The sequence below is a fragment of the Thalassophryne amazonica genome, chromosome 14 (genome assembly GCF_902500255.1).
Source record: "Thalassophryne amazonica chromosome 14, fThaAma1.1, whole genome shotgun sequence".
NCBI classification, from domain to species: domain Eukaryota; kingdom Metazoa; phylum Chordata; class Actinopteri; order Batrachoidiformes; family Batrachoididae; genus Thalassophryne; species Thalassophryne amazonica.
The window spans coordinates 8,773,753-8,794,932 of record NC_047116.1 but is presented as its reverse complement, the minus strand read 5'-3'; the positions used below and the strand labels follow the sequence as shown (position 1 = coordinate 8,794,932).

Genomic DNA, 21,180 nt, shown 5'->3' with positions numbered 1-21,180 from the left:
GTGCACTAGAAAAAAGTTGCACTATGCAACTTGTGGGACTGAATACTACAAAATATATTAACATGTTAAAAGCATAATAAATTATTATTAATATTATGTTATAAAATGGTAACAGCAAATATGAAAAAGCAGTAAATGGGACAACAGGGAAGCTGCTTACTAAAAATACAACATCAATATAAAAAAAAAAGGTTTTTTTTTTGGGGGGGGGGGGCGACGACTGAAAAGACAATTTCCAATAGAAACCTGCTCATTAAACCTACAAACCTGAATCTGTCTGATTTCTCTTTGCAGATATGTATTTTAGTCAGTTCTAGAGTGAAGAGGTGAAGCAGCCTCATTTTCTTCCTCTTTTAAAAGGCTTAAATGTGATTTTTCTTTTTGGAAAATACAGCCTGGAGACTATTTCCACATCTGTGTCCCTGCTGTCTCAGCTGCACTGCAGCTTGTTGCTGCCATGTGGATGACATTTTGTAAGTAGGTGGCATTTTACATTTTGTGACAGCCAGCAGTCACCTGTGCCAATTAAAGCTAATGCAAACAGCCGGCAGCAACGACATTCTGAAATATTCAGTTTATGTCAGTCAGAGTTCTTTAAGCGAAGGGTACACATGTTTTACTGGAAGTGGAAAAAACAAAAAACAAAACACAAAACATCCAGTAGCAAGTGTAATTCAATAATGCATTAAAGCTACAGTGTGTAGGATTTACTGCCATTTGGTGGTGAGGTTGCAGGCTGCACGATTTCGTCAAGGTTTTGTTTCCCTTCCTGTGTTTTTGCTTCTTTGCAGATGTGGATTCATGCTCACCCGCCTTTCCTTCTGATAAACAATATATATAATCCTCTATTTCACAACATGGGTCCACTCCTTTCTTTGGTCTTGACCAAGGCAGCATCTGTAGCTCTTGAGCTGTTCTGTAGGTGTCAGACTGCCGCTGCCCGGTGCTCCTAGTGGTTGGATTGTGTCTAACCCTACAGTCACGTTTCTGTGTAGGCTCTCAGTTGTCCAGGTGGTTTCCATAGTAGAGAAGCTTGAATCTTCGACTGGACTGGGTTGCTTGACGTGAGGACGTTCGCTTCAAATCACAGAAGCTTCCTCAGCTAAAATTCTTGCTCTGGTAGTCTGACTTCTGTCTTGACTCTTGTAGAGAAGAATAAACCAGAAGCCAACAAAAGCTGGAGTTTTTAACCTAACGAGACCCCACCTACCGAGATTGTCGACTTACTAGCTCGTTGTTACTTGGCATTAATGTGCACAATGATTAATGACAGATTATAAAGGATGTAAAAACCTGACATCGTCACTATGAGCTTTTCCCTTCGTGCTTTCACAGTGATGTTCCTGTATCACTAGTTAGCATCTATCTGTAAGTCGACAGTCGGCCTCTCAGTAGGAGGGGTCTGGTTAGGTTAAAAACTCCAGCTTTTGTTGGCTTCTGGTTTATTCTTCTCTACAAGAGTCAAGACAGAAGTCAGACTACCAGAGCAAGAATTTTAGCTGAGGAAGCTTCCGTGATTTGAAGCGAAACGTCCTCACGTCAAGCAGCCCAGTCCAGTCGAAGATTCAAGCTTCCCTACAGTCACATGAGTTACAAATGAGGGTGATAAGCAGTTGGCCTTTGTCATTTGATGGGCGATCCCGGGGCGTGGCCAGCTCGTTGTTACTTGGCATTAATGTGCACAATGATTAATGACAGATTATAAAGGATGTAAAAACCCGACATCGTCACTATGAGCTTTTCCCTTCGTGCTTTCACGGTGATGTTCCTGTATCACTAGTTAGCATCTATCTGTAAGATGTCTTGTAACTCACTTCTGAGGTGTTATCTGATCACAAAAACAGCCTTTTTGACATTTATAAGTGTTTATTTCTCATTAACTTTTGTAAAATATGACAAAAATGCCAAACACATTAGACACCAAACACATTAGAAACACAGCTGATTCAGAGCGTTTTCCCTCCATCTTGATTAATTTTGTTCACGCGAGCAACCGACTGACATCACGCTGCCTTTTCACTCTGATTGGCAGTCACCATGATGGGTTACTCATCATTTGCATAAAATAGACTTCACATCTATTATGGTACCGCCAAGCCGGCGGCATAGCGAAAATTGCCTCTTGTTGCTGCAAAATGGCCATTATGATAGAAGATGAACAGCAAGCTGCTGCTTTGCCTCTGTCAGGCACAGCTAATGTGACTGTAGGTTAACTGTATGAATTACATCATGCATCATATATATATTATATATACGAGGTCTATTAGAAAAGAAACCAACCTTTTTATTTTTTTTAAAAACTATATGGATTTGAATCACGTGCGATTACGTCAGACAAGCTTGAACCCTCGTGCGCATGCGTGAGTTTTTTCACGCCTGTCGGTTGCGTCATTCGCCTGTGGGCAGGCTTTGAGTGAGCACTGGTCCACCCCCCTCGTCGGAATTCCTTTGTCTGACTTCTTCCTGAGAGACTGGCGCTTTGCATGATCAAAATTTTTTCAGAAACTGTGAGACACATCCAGGTGGACACCATTCGAGAAATTCAGACGGTTTTCGGTGAAAATTTTAACGGCTGATGAGAGATTATGGAGTGTTACTGTCGCTTTAAGGACTGCCCACAGAGCCGGACGGCGCGCTGCACCCCGAGCCGCCGTCGTCAGCCTGTTTCAAGCTGAAAACTGCCAAATTTAAGCCTCTGTTGACCCAGGACATCGTGAGAGAACAGAGAAGTTTCAGAAGAGCTCGGGATCAGCAGTTTATCCGGACATTCCACTGTTAAAGGAGATTTTGTAATGAAAGACGTGCGGACAGATTCGCGTGTCGGCACCCAGCCGCTCATCGCGCAGCGCCACAGCAAAACACCTCTGTGTTGATAACCATTCGTAAGATTCAGGCCGGTTTTCGATGGCTTTCAGTCGAGTGAGTATCTGAGAAATTGTTTAACAGCTGGGCATGTTCAAACTTGTCCTGTAATGCTTCCAACGGAGGTGTTTGGTGCCTCTGTATGCGTGCGTACGTGTGTATGGCTTCAATCACAGACACGCTGGGGAGAGGTGACCTTTGCCGTTAGGTATGCCTATGCATTTTGGGTCAAAGATGGAACACTGCGAAAATGGAAAATTGATAGGACTAATATTTTTGGCGAAATTCCGGATATTATGTAACAGTGAACAATGGATGGTTCTAATTATATTCTGGACTCAAACACCATTCCAAATCATTATAGAAACTTTGCATAATTTATTACATCCCTTGAAAATTGTCAGGTACCTATTTTATCTAGACCCAATGGATCTCAATGGGTAATGTGCTAGTATATATTTAATTTCCCTATTACTATTAATTACACACCAATGAACAGATCATTATGAATTTCTGCTAAAAAAAAAAAAAAAACAACAAAAAAAAAACACCAAATCCGTCACACTGCAGCTTTAAGTGAATTATTGTCTCAATCATCAGTTTTAGTACACAGTTTAATATCAACTCCATTATTATTTGCTCCAGTAATGGAACCCGTGACTGAGTGATCGAGAATGTTGAGTGTTTGTTTGTTTGTTTGTTTACTTACGAGTAGACGATCTTAACGCCTCCTTTCAGGCCGCCCTCAAACGTTCCCTTTCCTCTCCCACCAGCCAGCACTTGAGCTTTCACCACCAGATCCTTTGAACCTGACACACACAATCAGCGCAGTGAGTGTTTCACACTCACACAAACAGGAGCTGATTTTCAACCACAACGGGTCTACTGTTCCACAAACCGCCCTAGACACCCGCACCTCTCAGTCCCTAGGATCTTAAGTAAACTGTGTTTTCCCATTTCCCACCTGTTTGACATTTAACCTGAATAGCCAAGTCAGGTGTGCTCAGCCAATCAAGAGCTAGATGAAAAACTGAACACAAACGATATGTTTATACGTGGACAAAGCATGACAAGACACAGACTAAAATAAAAACTGGATGTGGTTTTATACTCGCCATGAAGGTTGCACAGTTGCAACCTCAAATAATCAAAATAATCCAGAAAAACTCCTGTTTCAACAAAAGCTTTTATTCAGGGGACTAGAGCACGAGCAGGCACTGCTGGATATCTGCCTGACAACAGGAGTCACATATGAGCCCACTGCGTTTTATGTTCAACATTAGTGTTTCAGAGTGTCAGGAGACAGACCTGATGGAAGAAACCGCATCACATCTGCCTGGCAGAAATAACAAGCAGTTTGTGTTCACGCTCACGTTTGTTGCACTGCGACAGCGATGTTACACAAGAGGCAGAACCGGAGAAAGCCTGAGGACACAAAGTCACTCAGTTCATAATTACAAAAAAAAAAGCCAGACTTGTGTTGATTTCAACAGTGAGAGTTTGTGCTGTGATGGAAAGATGTCACCTGATGCCAATGAAGCAGAAGACTATGTTTAGACGAAGCATTTGTGTACACGCATTCGCCACCACACAGAAACATCTCAGCTTCAGCTATTTAAAACCTGTGCTCTGGGGTCAAAGGTCATGAGATGTCAGAGAATGACCTGATTGATATTCACATCCTTGGAGTGAACAGCCACATAGTGTTAAAGAAATCAAAGACGCCTTGTGACGAGTCTCGGTCATTTAGGGAAACATTCTGAAGTAGAGGCAAAATCAAAAGTGCTTGTTCTTGGTCGTAGCTAATGCTTTTTTTCACCTCATTCATGCACCTTCTTCAGTCTCTTATCCCTCATTGGGAATTCCCTGAGGTAAAATTCCAAAAACAAGACGCTTTTCTGCAGGCACTCCAAAAGGTATCAACTATGTCCCAAATTCCTCCATTTTTAGAGATAATCAAAGTCATTCTTCACATAAAACAAAAGTAACCGCATTACACACAAACTTTAGCTCATTTGAATTCCAGAAGCAAAACTGAGATCCTTTACCAAGTACCCAACAACACATGATGCTAAGGTTCCCAAGAAAGAAAGAAACAAATCACGGAACCCCGGAGTGGTCATGGAGATATATATATATATACACACACACACACACACTCAACAAAAATATAAATGCAACACTTTTGGTTTTGCTCCCCTTTTGTATGAGATGAACTCAAAGATCTAAAACTTTTTCCACATACACAATATCACCATTCCCTCAAATATTGTTCACAAACCAGTCTAAATCTGTGATAGTGAGCACTTCTCCTTTGCTGAGATTAATCCATCCCACCTCACAGGTGTGCCATACCAAGATGCTGATTAGACACCATGATTAGTGCACAGGTGTGCCTTAGACTGCCCACAATAAAAGGCCACTCTGAAAGGTGCAGTTTTGTTTTATTGGGGGGGATACCAGTCAGATCTGGTGTGACCACCATTTACCTCATGCAGTGCAACACATCTCCTTCGCATAGATGTTGATCAGGTTGTCAGTTGTGGCCTGTGGATGTTGTCCACTCCTCTTCAACGGCTGTGCGACGTTGCTGGATATTGGCAGGAACTGGTACACGCTGTTGTATACCGCGGTCCAGAGCATCCCAAACATGCTCATGGGTGACATGTCCGGTGAGTATGCCGGCCATGCAAGAACTGGGACATTTTCCGCTTCCAAGAATTGTGTACAAACTGGCAAACATGGGGCCGTGCATTATCTGCTGCAACATGAGGTGATGTTCTTGGATGTATGGCACAATAATGGCCTCCGGATCTCGTCACGGTATCTCTGTGCATTCAAAATGCCATCAATAAAATGCACCTGTGTTCTTCGTCCATAACAGAACGCCTGCCCCATACCATAACCCCAACCGCCACCATGGGCCACTCGAATCCACAACATTGACATCAGAAAAACCGCTCACCCACACGACGCCACACACGCTGTCTGCCATCTGCCCTGAACAGTGTGAACCGGGATTCATCCGTGAAGAATTAGGTTAACTGAGTTTTTGGTTTTACAAGAGATTTTTTGTTAAGTATGGTCTGTGTATGTGTGCCGAATAAAATTCATTCATTCATTCCTTGTGCCGTTTCCCTCCTCCAGGGTCTTGATGCTCACCAGGACTTACCGATCTGCTTGGCCACAGCATAGGCCTCGTCGGAGGAGCTGGCCACAAAGCCGACTGGCACAGAGATGCCAGCATCCTTCAGCAGGCCGATGCTCATGTATTCGTGCAGGGAGAGGTTCCTCTGCTGCTGCTGCAGGCAAGGCAGCTGTGATGGGGAAACCATGACCTCCGAAAAGCCCAGAGGCTGCTCCAAGGACCTGCAAGTGGAGACAGAGCAAGTTTAACCATCACACAAATACTCATTAACTGGCTGAGGGTGAACAGCTGAAAGAAAACCTGCAGCTCTTACACATACTCTGTCTCAGCAGAGTGCAGATTCATCAACTTCAAGAATATCTAATGATAAGATCAAACATCTACTATAAAACTGCCTAATTATGACTGGAAAACAAAAGACATACGACCACAAACTCAACAGGCCACATACAAAACTGCAGTGGTCTCGGCAACGCTGCAGTTCTATGATTATGTGAGCAGTGGAGTTATATCCAAGTAAGTTCTACACTCCACAAAAAACACACCTGTGGAAAAATCACACTGTTTATTCAGTATATTGATATCTCACACCAAGCTGATGGATGGACCATCTCAGCAAAGGCGACGTGCTCAATAACACATATTTTAACAAATTTGTAAACAGAATTTGGGAAAAATAAGTATTTTGTTTTAATCCCACAATTTGGTCAATAAAATAATAAGAAGAACAATAATAAAAGATCAAATTCTGATCAGCTCTCATATGATTTCAGATCTGCCCAGACTTTCAACTCATTCAAGGCCCAGATTCCAAAAATCTGTTTAAATTTGGTGCCAACTTTGACTCCGAATTGTACTTATACCTGGGTCTACTTCTGTCACTATGGTAAAGGCTGGTAAGTTATTGTAACCATAATTTAACAACAACAAAAAGAACTAGAAAAAGAAAACGTTTTGTTTTGTTTAGCCTAGGTGTGATGGTTTTCTAGACATATTAGGAACCTGTTTTCACCCATCAGTGGCTCCGTGAATTTTCAATTTAATGAGGAAACTTTAATCAACTTTTTCCTATTTCAACTGTATTTTTTAAACTAACAATAAATGTCTTCTTAAATTATTACCTGTTATTTTAGTTTCCTGCCCTTTGAATAAATTTTATTGCATATTTGTTTGGCCTGTGAAAAAGCAGAATTATTCAATAAATAAAAATAAATAAATAAATAAATCCATCCATCCCTCCATCCATTTCTTCCGCTTTATTCCGGAGTCGGGTCGCGGGGGCAGCAGCTCAAGCAAAGCCGCCCAGACCTCCCGATCCCACACACCCTCCCCCAGCTCCTCCGGGGGAACCCCAAGGCGTTCCCAAGCCAGCCGAGAGATTGTAGTCCCTCCAGTGTGTCCTGGTGTCTTCCCCGGGGCCTCCTCCCAGTGGGATGTGCCCGGAACACCTCTCCAGCGAGGCGTCCAGGGGGCATCCAGAAAAGATGCCCGGGCCACCTCAACTGACTCCTTTCGACGTGGAGGAGCAGCAGCTCGACTCCGAGCTCCTCCCGAGTGACCGAGCTCCTCACCCTATCTCTAAGGGAGCGCCCAGCCACCTTGCGGAGGAAACTCATCTCGGCCGCTTGTACTCTTTCGGTCATGAGCCAAATCTCATGACCATAGGTGAGGATCGGAACGTAGATCGATCGGTAAATCGAGAGCTTTGCCGATCGATTTAGCTTTAAATCTCAATTCTTTAATTTCAACTCATAAATAATGGGTGGGAAAATGAAAATGTTGCATTTATGTGTTGAGCATATTTATTTATCAGGAAAACTGACAGAATGTTAAGCCACAAACAAACTTCAGTTTCAACACCTGATGCAAAAAAAATAAAAAATCTGCACTCACAATGTCAACATCCACATATTTGCCTGTTGGCAATGTCTGTAAATGTAGAATTAAAATGAATTTTCAGAGCATAGATTAGTGCTGAAGTGTCTTTTGTGGGTGATTTCACTCTGTGGAACCACACATGGACAGAGTGTTGTAGGTAAGGAGTGGTTCGGTTCTATGTCAGGTCCCGGCTGACACACACTGTAATGCACCAGTCCAAGAAGTGCACAGAAATACATTAAAGAACACTTTAGTATTTACAAATTTGACATCATGTTGCAGAAGTGAAGAATATACTAAAGAGGGATTCATGTTCAGTCAGCAGAATAAAATCGACAACAACCAACAGAAGAAAGCAGATTAATGATGTGAAACTTTAAACCACATAGCCAGACACTGACTGAAATTTCACAAGACTCCAGTAACACTGCAGAAACATCTCAGGGATGATCAGTGGAAACAGGATGCATGTGAGCTCAATTTTGAGCTTCATGGCAAAGGCTGTGAATACTAATATACATTTCATTTCTGAGGTTTTTATTTTTAATAAATTTGCAAGAAATCTTTAAAATAAATACATTTTTCTCCACATTGTTATTATGGGGTATTGTGTGCAGAATTTTGAGGAAAAAAATTAATTTCATCCATTTTGGAATAAGGCTGTAACATAAAAAAATGTGGAAAAAGTGGAGCTGTGAATACTTTCTGGATGCACTGTATATAAAAAGGGAGACTTCAATTACCATAGGTATTAAAAGAAAAAGCGCAGACTGATATGCACTAGTATCATTATAAGCCCGGTTCCTCTTCTACTTTACAAGAGATGTTTAAAACTGCTTTTAAGCCTTTTTCCTGGGTGTTTTAAACAGGTTTCAACTTGTTTTATTTCAGGCAAACTACTTTTAAACCATGTAGGAAATATCTGCCTTTGTCAAGCAAATGGCACCCCAATAATACAGTTAATTTTGAAGCGCTGGACAGCCAAGAAAAATTTTTTTTTTTTTTGATTCCTCAGTGATTGCCAGAAAAAAGGAAAAGGGCAGCACTCCAATTCAAGTTCTCTATTGCAGGATTTTGTATTTAGTTGATCAGATAACATCAGTTTTACAACAAAGCAATGCAAAAGTTCATACAAGCACCAAATTTGGCATGATGATTCCCGTGGTCGTTGTTCCAATCTGGTCATTGGCAACTTTAAAATCCATAGCGGTGGCCATTTTCCAAGGTTGCTACCAAAATGACGTATGGAAAATTACTTTTTGCATAGAAATGCTCCGATCACAATAGATCTGTTTTCAGCATTAGAGAATTCCAAGATGACCATCAAATTGACCCTAAAATCATTTTTTCTCACAAAAACATCATTACTTATTTGTGTGATATTGGTGTCAAATTGTAGGTTTTCAGGCATGTGTTGTGAAAGTGTAGTGACACGGACCCAAAACAGGGGGCGCAAATGAACGGTCAATAGATGAGCCAAAAAGTAACAATTTAATGTTGTGAAGGTGCACAACGAATATACAGACAATCTCAGAATCTGATAACAGTCAATCCACAAAGGTGACGTGTGGGCAGGCTCGAGGATAGAAGACGTCTGTCCTGAGAAGAGCCGGAACCACACGATTTCCGCCGCCACCGAACCTGGTGAATACTGGAGCCGCCAAGTCCCGAATTCCCAGGTGATCACCGTCCCCGACTGTCGGATCTGGTACTGCTGGCGAAGAACAAAGACAGTCAAGTGTGGGCGTGTGTACACCCAGTAACAACAACGGTGGGAATGCCACCTCCACCTCTAACACACACTCGTGCAGCGTCTGTTTAACCACTTATCTGACGGGACGTAGGACGAAACAGTCGCGACACACGCCGGTCCTCTGGTTGACAGCTGCAACACAATAGCTCTTGGAATCAATTAATACAGGCAGAGAAGTTACCTCCATAGAAGTACGATATCTCGGCAACGAGGTGGAGATGACGTCTGGTCTTTATGGAGTGAGATGATGTAGAGTAGATGGGTGACAGCTGTCAAGAGATAATGAGTGACAGCTGTCACCCTCGGCTGTATCCGTGGCGGCAGCGCCCTCTCGTGCCTGAAGCCCGCACTTCAGGCAGGGCGCCCTCTGGTGGTGGGCCAGCAGTACCTCCTCTTCTGGCGGCCCACACAACAGCATGTAGGATTTAATTTTTCATGACACGATCAGTAGCAGAAACTGCCATTTAACCATAGTGACTGCAGATATTAAATGGTAAATGGACTGCATTTACAACCCTAATTCCAATGAAGTTGGGACAATGTGTGAAATGTAAATAAAAACAGAATATAATGATTTGCAAATCCTCTTCAACATATATTCAACGGAATACACCACAAACACAAGATATTTAATGTTCAAACTGATAGACTTTTTTGTTTTTGTGCAAACATTTGCTCATTTTGAAATGGATGCCTGCAACACGTTTCAAAAAAGCTGGGACAGGGACGACATAAGATTGGAAAAGTTGATGAATGCTCCGTCACTGTCTTCCTTCAGTCGTATCTTTAAGAAAATATGAGACATGTCTAGAATACAGACTTGCTTTTTCTTTTCCTTGCCTGCTCTAGAATATCTTCTTAGCCAGCGGCACCATGAAAGTGAAGCTGGGGGACTTTGGAATTGCAAGAATGTTGAATAAGTAAGCCGGTGTCTTCTTCACACCACACAGCTGTTTATCACAGAGGGGTTAGTAAAACATGGAAGACATCCAAACCATCATCATCATCATCATTCCACACAATCTCCACCAGGACATATAAACACTCATGGGGTCACCATTCTCCAGGAAAATTACAGATAATCTGTATTCCCATGTTCTGACATTTGGACCAATGCAGTATAATTTAACTAATGGAAGTATTTCTGCCTCTGACAGATGTTTTCAGAGCTTTTAAACAATTTCCTACAAGATAAATAGAGTGTAGTATTGTGTACATTACCACCGTAAATAGTAAATGTATCTATAGATTGTGAATTGATTTTAGGTTGCTTATTTATTTATTACAACCCCAATTCCATTTCAAAATGAGCAAATATTTGCACAAAAACACTAAAGTTTATGAGTTTGTACATTAAATATCTTGTCTTTGTGGTGTATTCAATTGAATATAGGTTGAAGACGATTTGCAAATCATTGAATTCTGTTTTTATTTACATTTTACACAATGTCCCAACTTCATTGGAATTGGGGTGGTATATAGCGCTTTTCCATCTGCATCAGATGGTCAAAGCGCTTTACAATAATGCCTCACATTCACCCCGATGTCAGGGTGCTGCCATACAAGGTGCCCACTACACACTGGGAGCAACTAGGGGATTAAGGACCTTGCCCAAGGGCCCTTAGTGATTTTCTGGTCAGGCTGGTATTTGAACCAAGGATCCTCTGGTTTCAAGCCCAACACTTAACCACTAGAACATCACCTCCCCGTTGCTTTAAATATAGCACTGTGCTAAATATAATGCAATGCTAAAATATCCTTGGTCGTATGAACATAAAAATAGGAAACAGAACTTGTCTAAGGTCTGTGTCCCAAGAATGTTCCCTGTGAATTTGAAGACTATGGCAGTAATAGAGCTGGACTTGTGCGAGCAAAGAGACAGACAGACGGACTGATGCAAAGTTTTCGCAATGCTCGATGGCCATTTTGGCCACAGGTAAAAATAACAACACAATATATTCAATACTGAACACCTTTTAACAGGCCAACATGCAGTACTTTCAAGAGATGAACACTTTCAAAATATGTCCTGGGTGGAAATCATTAATACTACATGTGATAAAATTCACTATAATTTGGCAAATAACAAAATAACATCATAATAAAATATAATTAAATGGAATTTGAGTTCAGTATCAGTTTAATCTAGGAAATAGGAGCATTTTTACGCAAATGTTGATTTTCAATAGGTCATTTTGGTGGCCATCTTGGAAAATGTCTGCCATCTTTCAAGTGGCCAGTTAGATATCCTGAGTAATACCATGAGAATCAATGCTCCAAATTTGGTGTTTGTACCACCAAATGCACAATTTTTCCACAATTTGCTTCATGAATTATATCAAATTTATCGTGTTGAATGGACTTTTGGAGAGAAACACGTTTGTATGGAGGTGATGTTCATGAAGCCTAAAAAGCTGAGCTACTCAAAAAAATTTGGGCATGCTGAAAATTTTCAACACATGCCAGCGTGTGACTCACACGTCCCACACATGTGGAACATAAGTTGTCGGTAAGTTATGTGACTGCTGGTACACGTTTCTTGTAATTTACTCTTAAGTCTAAATGCGTCCATTAATGCTGGCCACTGATTGGCTGAAAGCTGCAGATCGACTGTTTCATTCACACACAGAGTAAATCTGACCTGTTCATTTCAGTCCAATTCACCATCACAGATGGACATGAATCCACATAAAGCTCCTGATTTGTGAAAATGCCATCTGAAAATACTTTAATTCGGGGTTAGAAACACAGAGTTTTAAAGCAAGTTCCTCTGTGGTTTTTCTGCTCCAGGTACGTGCGCACGCTCTGATCACACAGAAGTGCTGTGATGATTTAAACTTTAAAACCGCCGTCGCTGTTGGTGTGATCATCAGACGACCTGATCGATCAATCAGGGTGATCACACCTGCTTAATGCGCTGTAACTCTTTAAAGTGTTATCGCTGTCGGTGTGATCATCAGATGACCTGATCTGAGGGATCTAATTTACATCTGAGGGACTTTAGATATAAATGGAAAAGATGGTAAATGGAAACATTTATGTTCTTTATTGTACATTTATGTTCTTTATTGTACATGGACCCTTTAGAAATAAAAAAAAATGGATCAGGTGTGGTCACGCCTGATTAATGCGCTGTTTAAACATTTAAAGTGCCATAGCTGTTGGTGATCACCAAACCGACAGATCACCAGATCACACCTGATTGCGATCAACTGGCACTTTAAAACTTTAAATCATCACAGCGTTTCATTATTCAGGTGTGTGATGAGCTGATCAGGTCAGATCAGCGGACCTGAAAGCGGCCGCTCGGCACTTTGAAAGTTTAAAGAGTCACAGTGCTCCATTCATTCACGGCAGCGTTTTCCACAGCCAGTCCACTCATGAGCATTCTGCACACAATGAAAATGGTCCACCAAAATAAAATTAAAATAAAAAATAAAATAATGTTAAATTACTCTGTTTCTGATGCGCACCACACCATGCAGTACTGACCCAAACCATTGGGTGGAAATGGGGCTGTCAGCATATGCTGGTTAAATCGTCAAGGTGTGACAGCTGCATTCATTTATTAGACGTATGTCAGCGTTTTTTAATACGGTCGGCATACACAGGCTAAATCGTCAAGGTGTGACAGGGCCTTAATAGACACAGACTGCAGCGCATTGTGGCCTCTGCTGAGAAGGTGATCGGCTGTAGCCTTCCATCTCTCCACGACCTGCACGTCTCCAGGACTCTGGGCTGAGCAGGTCGGATCACAGCTGACCCTTCTCACCCTGCACACGGTCTATTCAAACCACTCCCCTCGGGCAGAAGGCTACAGTCCATCTGGACCAGAACCTCCCGCCATAAGAACAGTTTCTTCCCCTCTGCTGTTAGACTCATGAACACCTCATAACTCAGTCACCTTAACCTTAACTCTGTCACTTTATCATTTTATCACGGGTCACTTTAGACAAATGTACTTTGGTTTTTAATTGCACTCCTCCCACTGCACTGTTTTTCTGTTGCACACAGCTTTTCATATTTCATATTTTATCTTATATTTTATCTTATTTTAGCACATATTTTATCTTAGCATTTTATATGGATTTCTGCTTAATGTTGCACCACTATATCAAAGCAAATTCCTAGTCTGTGAATCCTGTTCATTGGCAATGGCAATAAACTTCTTCTGATTCTAAATTTCCTAAAATGCTCTCATAATAACAGGCAGGATGGTGGAGACGTGTTTTTCTGTGGGCGGGAACGTGTTGGCGCTTGTAAAACAACGAATGGCTGACCCGCCCTCTGCCTGACAGTCAAACAGGTGTGTACAGCATCACGTCGTGTTCTGACAGTTAATGCTGACAGTTCTACAGACACAGCAGCTGACAGCTGGTTCACACCACAGGATGAGGACCTCAGCATTTAGCATTGATCCGCCGGCTGCAGGGCGCTCACAGCTGTAACTTCACACTCTTGAGCAAATGAGCAACCAAGAGTCTGTGTGAAAAATGTGATCTATCATGCTGTCTGAACACACCAAACAAAACCTGCAGAGGATACAAAGCTGCAGAACATCAACCGGTTCCAGTGGCTTCAATCACACCTAATCTGACATAACTACACTGTCATTTCACTGATATGACACTAAGAAAACATCCTGTCAGAGAGATGGTGATGGATGGTCCAGCTGTCTGCCTGAGTGGCTGCCATCCAGGACCCAAGGCAGTTCCTTAATGTGGCAGGTGCAGCAACGTGTGGCTCCAGCATGTGATCCCAGACCTGACCAGATAGTAATCATGACAATATTTATCATTTGACATCATATTTCAATCAATGAGTAAATCAACTAATCCAGTAATAAGCATTAATTTACAGTTTATTAAGCATTAACTGTGTTTAGTAATTATTAATTAATGATGTTCAGAATTTTCTCAAAGCATGAATTAATATCTCACTTAACATGGATGCCATTAAAAGATTACTAACACAGTTAAGTCTTAATAACTAATAGTTAATTCTTAATTAACTATTAGTTAATGCTTATTACTGCAATAACTAACATTAACACCATTAATGTTAATGTTAAATGTTAATAATATAATATAATAAAATATATTAATGTTAATATTAAACACACTAGTTAACTCTTAATGAATTATTTATTAATGCCTATTAACATATTATAAAATGTCAATTAATGTCCCCTTATTTTAAAGTGTAAGTGAATATTTAACATGGAAACTGAATATTGAGACTCAGTACTAAAACACACTTAAACATCTTGACAAGCAGCAGTCAGAGTCCATAAACTAGAACTAACAACACAAATTTATGGATTGTTGGACAACAACAACAACAATAATCATAATAATAATAGTATAACAATATACACATGCACTTTCAAGTAGAAAAATGTAGAGTGCTCTGCATAATCCACTGAAACAGAACCAGAAAACAGCATGCATCCATAAGAACAATTAAAACTGAAATCAAATGCAAGTAAATTATACAGACACGCAAACAACCAGTAACACAAAACATCAACAACCTTTACGTTTTAATCAAAATATGCACAACTTTGATCTCTCCTTTTAGATGTTCATTTTAAATTCTTACCATTTTAAAATATGACTGCTTGTCTTGTTTTTTTTTTTGTGGGGGGGTTGTTCTTATTTTATCTTTTTAACCTGTAGCCCTTGGAGATCACTGATGAAAAGGGCACTATAAATAAAATGTATTATTATTATTATTATTTATTTATTAACTTTTCAGAAATTGACCAAAATGATCACTAAATGCCCCATTATTCTGCACTACAAAAAGGGCTGATTCAGCTGTCAGATGGCACCAGATAAGCAAGTTATTCGGGTGCTGGGTGGGCCCTCTGATTGGGTGTTACAAGCCCCACCCATCTTCTGTCATACACCCAACAAAAAGGTGGCTTAACCTTGATTTATGGAGGTCAGGAGGGCATATCGCAAGATAAAAGAGGCTGAGCAATAAACACCATGTATGTAAGAACACACCATGGCATGTGTTCTTTTATTTGTGTTATTCCAGGGTACACACACAGACAGACACACACACACACACACACACACACACACACACACACACACACACACCACACACACACACACACACACACACACACACACACACACACACACACACACACACACACACACATTTTTCACACACCTTTTCTGGGTTAAGCTCAAAACTCCTCAATCATCCCTCGTACAAATGTACAAGTAAAAAATGCATCAGTCTGTAATGGTATTTTTCATGATGTGTGACTTCATATTACAAATTCTGTCCATCTTCATTGTGAAGTCATTCATACCAATCAATCACAAATATGTATTTTGCTAATCAATATATGCTTTAGATCTTCCATCTAGGACTCTTGGTTGTTGAGATATACAAAACAAAAATTGTGTTTTCTAGACCAAGTTTTCCATGGCCTTGACCTTTGATCAAACTACTCAAAAATCTAATCACTTCCAGAGAGCTATCTAAGTAATATTCCCACCAAGTCTGAAGGAAATCCATCCAGCTGTTCTTGAGTTATTTTGTCCAAACACACACACCAGTGAAAACAATAGCCTGCTATCACTGCTTTGCAGAAGCACATGGTAATTTCAATTTCAATTTATTTTCATTTATATAGTTCCAAATCCCAACAAAGCTGCCCTTCACAGAAGTAAGATCTGACCTTACCAACCCCTAGAGCAAGCACACAGGCAACAGTACTAAGGAAAAACTCCCTCTGATGATAACTAGATTACAACCTTATGCTAATTTTGTGAAAAATCCAAAGGCACAAATATTTTAGGTTTTTTTAATCATCTACAGTTTTTTGTTTTTTTTTAAGGAATCTGGCAAACAAGGACAGCAACTCCTTGGAGGAGGCAGTTAGCGCTTCAGATTTCCTCTGTAAACATTAACTCAAAATTCTCAAGTTTTTAATTTGTAACAAAAGTTTGATGTCATTTACATAAAGTTGTGTTACTGCACACATTCCCCAAATATTTGGTTTGGAATGAATGACAACAGTTTATAAATCACCTGGTTACGGTTATTTTATACTGATTTAACTTTTTTTTTATTCTGGTGATGTGTGCCTTTATGTGTATACACTATGTACGTTTTGTGATGAATTTATGCTGTAAACAGAATAAACATTTTATCCAAGAAGCCCCACAGCTGACAACAGCTCCAAAAGAACCGTGCACATCTGACACGACATTCTCAACCAGATGCAGGTTTTATTTGTTCTTTTAAAGACGGTTTTACGATCTCTGTATGCTAACATTAGCTCTGCTACAGATAGCTTATTAGCAAAACAACACAAACTCAACGGAGAGGAGCTAATGTCAAGTTTGACCCTGTCTGTTCTGGACTAATTTGCAGCCGTCACAGGCGGGGCACGGCGGTCACACACACCCACTCCGACAGGAAGAAAGTCTGTTTGTTATTCGCACACGCACTCACCTTGGACGCGGCGCTGATCGCGCTTCTGGCCCCCGAAATCCTCAGGCTGCCCGACAAGCTGCCGCAGAACAGGGATGCCGCCATGTTTCCCTCTACAGCCGAGGAAGGAGTCTGCGCGTGCGCAGTAATGACGTCACAGCTGGTAGCTTCGAGTGGGCGGGTCTTTCTTTGTTTACAAAAATCAGAAACACGAAATATTTTTCTTTTAATATATAAACCATCAGTCAAACCGTAAAAATGATGTAACTGGCGACCCTTAGCAGCAGTGGAATAATAATAATAATAATAATAATAATAATAATAATAATAATAATAATAATTGTCCAAATCTCAGGCCTTTGTATGGGTCCCAGTTCATATAGGGGTCATATAAGTTTGCCGCATGGAAGGAAGGCCACCACATAGGTGGTGTGACAGAGGAAGACACAGATAACAGAGTGAGATGGAGACAGATCCACTGCAGAGGACAGGAGCAGCCAAACAGACGAAAACTTCAGACATACATTAGAGCTCTTGGAGCACTTTTACTGTATCTACATTAATGATAAATGTCCATCAGGTGGCGATATTACTCCATTTCAAGAACCTGGAGTACAGGCTGCTGTGGGACAACAAACCTGTTGCTTATAGTAGAATGCTGCATTCGCAACCCTCTGACATTTGGAAAGACCCAACATTAAAAAAAACCCTGCTCCTTTGAAATATGTCTATAATTTTAATCAACAACTACTTAGCTTACGGTGCATCCAGAGGTATTCACAGCACTTCACTTTTTCCACATTTTATATGTTACAGCCTTATTCCAAAATGGATGGAATTCATTTTCCCTCAAAAGTCTACACACAATACCCCATAATGACAATGTGAAAAAAAAGGTTTTAAGATTTTTGCAAATGTATTGATTAAAAAAACAACTACAAGTAAGAAATCACATGTACATAAGTATTCACAGCCTTTGTCATGAAGCTCAAAATTGAGTTCATGTGCATCCTGCTTCCACTGATCATCCTTGAGATGTTTCTACAGCTTAATTGGAGTCCACCTGGGGTAAATTCAGCTGATTTGACATTATTTGGAAAGGCACATCCCTGTCAACGTATAAGGTCCCACAGTTAACAGCGCATGTCACAGTTAGCACAAAGCACTTCATGCTTGGTTTGCTTCTGGGGAAGCGTACAGAAACATTTCTGCTGCTTTGAAAGTCCCAATGAGCACAGTGGCCTCCATTATCTGTAAATGGAAGAAGTTCAGACCCACCAGGACTCCTCCTAGAGCTGGCCACCCATCTAAACTGAGCGATTGGGGGAGAAGGGTCTTTGTCAGGGAGATGACCAAGAACCCAATGGTCACTCTGTCAGAGCTCCAGCATTACTCTGCAGGGAGAAGAGAACCTTCCAGGACAACCATCTCTGCAGCAATCCACTAATCAGGCCTGTATGGTAGAGTGGCCAGACGGAAGCCACTATTAGTAAAAGGCACATGGCAGCCCACCTGGTGTTTGTCAAAAGGCACCTAAAGGACTCTCAGACTATGAGAAACTAAATTCTCTGGTCCGAAGAGAGAAAGATTGAACTCTTTGGCGTGAATGCTAGGCGTCACGTTTGGAGGAAACCAGGCACAGTGAAGCATGGTGGTGGCAGCATCATGCTGTGGGGATGTTTTTCAGCAGCAGGAACTGGGAGACTAGTCAGGATTGAGGGAAAGATGAATGCAGCAATGTACAGAGACATCCTGGATGAAAACCTGCTCCAGAGTGCTCTTGACCTCAGACTGGGGCAAATGGCTGTGCACCCTATTCAACCTAATGGAGCTTGAGAGGTGCTGAAGAGAAATGGGCAAAACTGCCCAAAGATAGGTGCACCAAACTTGTGGCATCAAACTCGAGGTTGTAATTGCTGCCAAAGAAGGGCGTAGGTTTGGTCTCAGCTTTGGTAGGGACAATACCACCCCCCCCCCCCCGGCCCCCCTGCGCACCACCACCACCCCCTAACCCACTCATACCATTAGACGCACAAGTACAGCATAATACATAACATATGACGACATAATGCTGAATAATTTAACACTTTATTTACAATATTAAGCGTGTAGGCAAACAAACAAATAGCTTAAATAACAAAATTGCACCCAAAATCACAAATCTATTCTACAGGCCTACACCTGAGAGAACAAGACAACAAAAAAATACTTGTGGAGCTAACAAAAAAAAATAAGTTTTTGCAAACAAGATGTATAATCTATTCTCTTCATCAATAATGCAGTTGTAGGTATCTGGCAACCTAATTAAAAAAAAAAGGGATTTCCAATGATATATATGGTGTATTACGGTAAACGAAGCCTGTGATGTCATAACGCAGAGGAAAAACACGGAAGTTTCACACTAGTGCGCCGCTGATTCTCATTACCGTAAGTTCTCATGTAAGCCCTCACTCTGAAAAATTTCAACACTGACAGCAAGCCAAGAACCCGTGCTTTCCAACAGTATGCTATATGTTACATATATTATGGTAAAGTGCGTTCGGTGACTTTTGAAACGAGGGAAAAGTATGAAAAAGAGCGCAAAATTGACAAAAAAAGTACAGAGACAGACAGCGAACATAAATGTAGTAATTTCTGAGGAAAAGGCAGGGTATTAGTGTCATTTGTGAAGGTGTGTGCAGTTTATTTTAAGTGTGGTGCACAGCATTGTTCGCAACCCCTCCCCCCCGCCCTTCTTGTTTTTCTGCACCGGAGCAGTGTTGCCAGATATGAAATATGAAACTATCGTACCAAAACCTCAAAATTATCGTATTTTGGGAGAAATTATCGTACACAAACAAAACGCATACAACGTAGCTATTTTAGTGTTTTTTTCGTTTTTTTTTATTTACAAAGAATTTTATGTCACATTTTTAAACAGTAATTATAGTAATGGGGAAACTAGAACGCACTACTAGAAAGATTTTTTTTTTCTGTGAAGGGACACAAACGTGTTAATTACCAGACTAGAAAGAGTCGAATTCAACCTCGAGGTCGCTGTCGTCATCCGATGCCACTTGTGCAGATTTTGTTGAACACAGAAAAAATGTTGACACCTCCATAAGGAACTTGAACTTTTTTTATTTTTCTTGTATATCTCTTTGCTCTTGTGTTTTGTTCGTTTGTTGTTGCATTTGTTGAAATAAAGTTTAAAAAAAAAAAAAAAAAGATGTTGGTTGGGGAATCTTCCTGTCCTGTCCTGCAGAGATTGGATGGGAACTCATTACTTTGTATGGGGAGGGGGCGGGCTTTCAAATGATTGTCCCGGCAGCCCAAAACCAGCAGCAGCCTTGTGTGTGGTGTGTCTTTGATGCCGCCTGAGTGCAACGCCTGCAAAATGATTCTTGGGTGTCAGAGAGAGATGCGTGTTTGGGCAACCAACTGAAATTATCGTACATTTTGGATTTTTTCCCATTATTGATCGTACATCGTACAGAGGGCAAAACTATCGTACAAATACGATAATTATCGTACATCTGGCAACACTGCACCGGAGCCACCCATCCTCTGCGCTCCGGGACCTCCCACTTTACAAATGAAGCACTGCCTGCCACGAGATGCACTTTGTTTACGTCCGTGTGAGAAAAACGTGAGCCAATGAAATTGCAACATGGTAACCCTGTCACTCTGGCACGTCAAAAACACAAAACGTGACGACTAAAATTATAGTATCGAGTTCGCAAAAAAATAGTGAATGATTTTGTTATATAAACAAAAATGCTAAATATTGGTAGGGACTATTTTGCCATCCCAAAATAATGGTTGTGACTTGTCCCTATGGTCCATATGCAAACCTACGCCCCTGCTGCCAAAGGTGCATCAACAAAGTACTGAGCAAAGGTTGCGAATACTTATGCACATGCGATTTTTTTTTATTTTTTTTTTATTAAAGTCCCTTCGGCTTCTCCCTTGTTTGCACTCGGGGTCGCCACAGCAAATCCAAGGTGGATCTGCATGTTGAATTGGCACAAGTTTTACGCCGGATGCCCTTCTTGACGCAACTCCACATTACATGGAGAAATGTGGCAGGGGTGGGATT

General features: G+C 41.0%; 2 protein-coding genes across 2 annotated transcripts in view; one reads left to right on the top strand and one right to left on the bottom strand.

Moving 5' to 3' along the window:
- The window catches only part of sucla2 (succinate-CoA ligase ADP-forming subunit beta), a 71,889-nt gene extending 54,615 nt beyond the window's left edge, over positions 1 to 17,274 (bottom strand). The window contains exons 1-3 of the mRNA XM_034186948.1: positions 17,124 to 17,274; positions 6,035 to 6,231; positions 3,572 to 3,671 (exon numbers count right to left, since the gene is read on the bottom strand). Of these exons, the coding sequence (XP_034042839.1) occupies positions 3,572 to 3,671; positions 6,035 to 6,197 (263 nt within the window). The 5' untranslated portion in view covers positions 6,198 to 6,231; positions 17,124 to 17,274. The remainder of the gene's footprint in view (positions 1 to 3,571; positions 3,672 to 6,034; positions 6,232 to 17,123) is intronic.
- The window catches only part of LOC117525103 (serine/threonine-protein kinase Nek5-like), a 138,617-nt gene continuing 127,921 nt past the window's right edge, over positions 10,485 to 21,180 (top strand). Inside the window, exon 1 of the mRNA XM_034186942.1 lies at positions 10,485 to 10,561. The gene's annotated coding sequence lies outside the window, so the exon portion shown is untranslated. The remainder of the gene's footprint in view (positions 10,562 to 21,180) is intronic.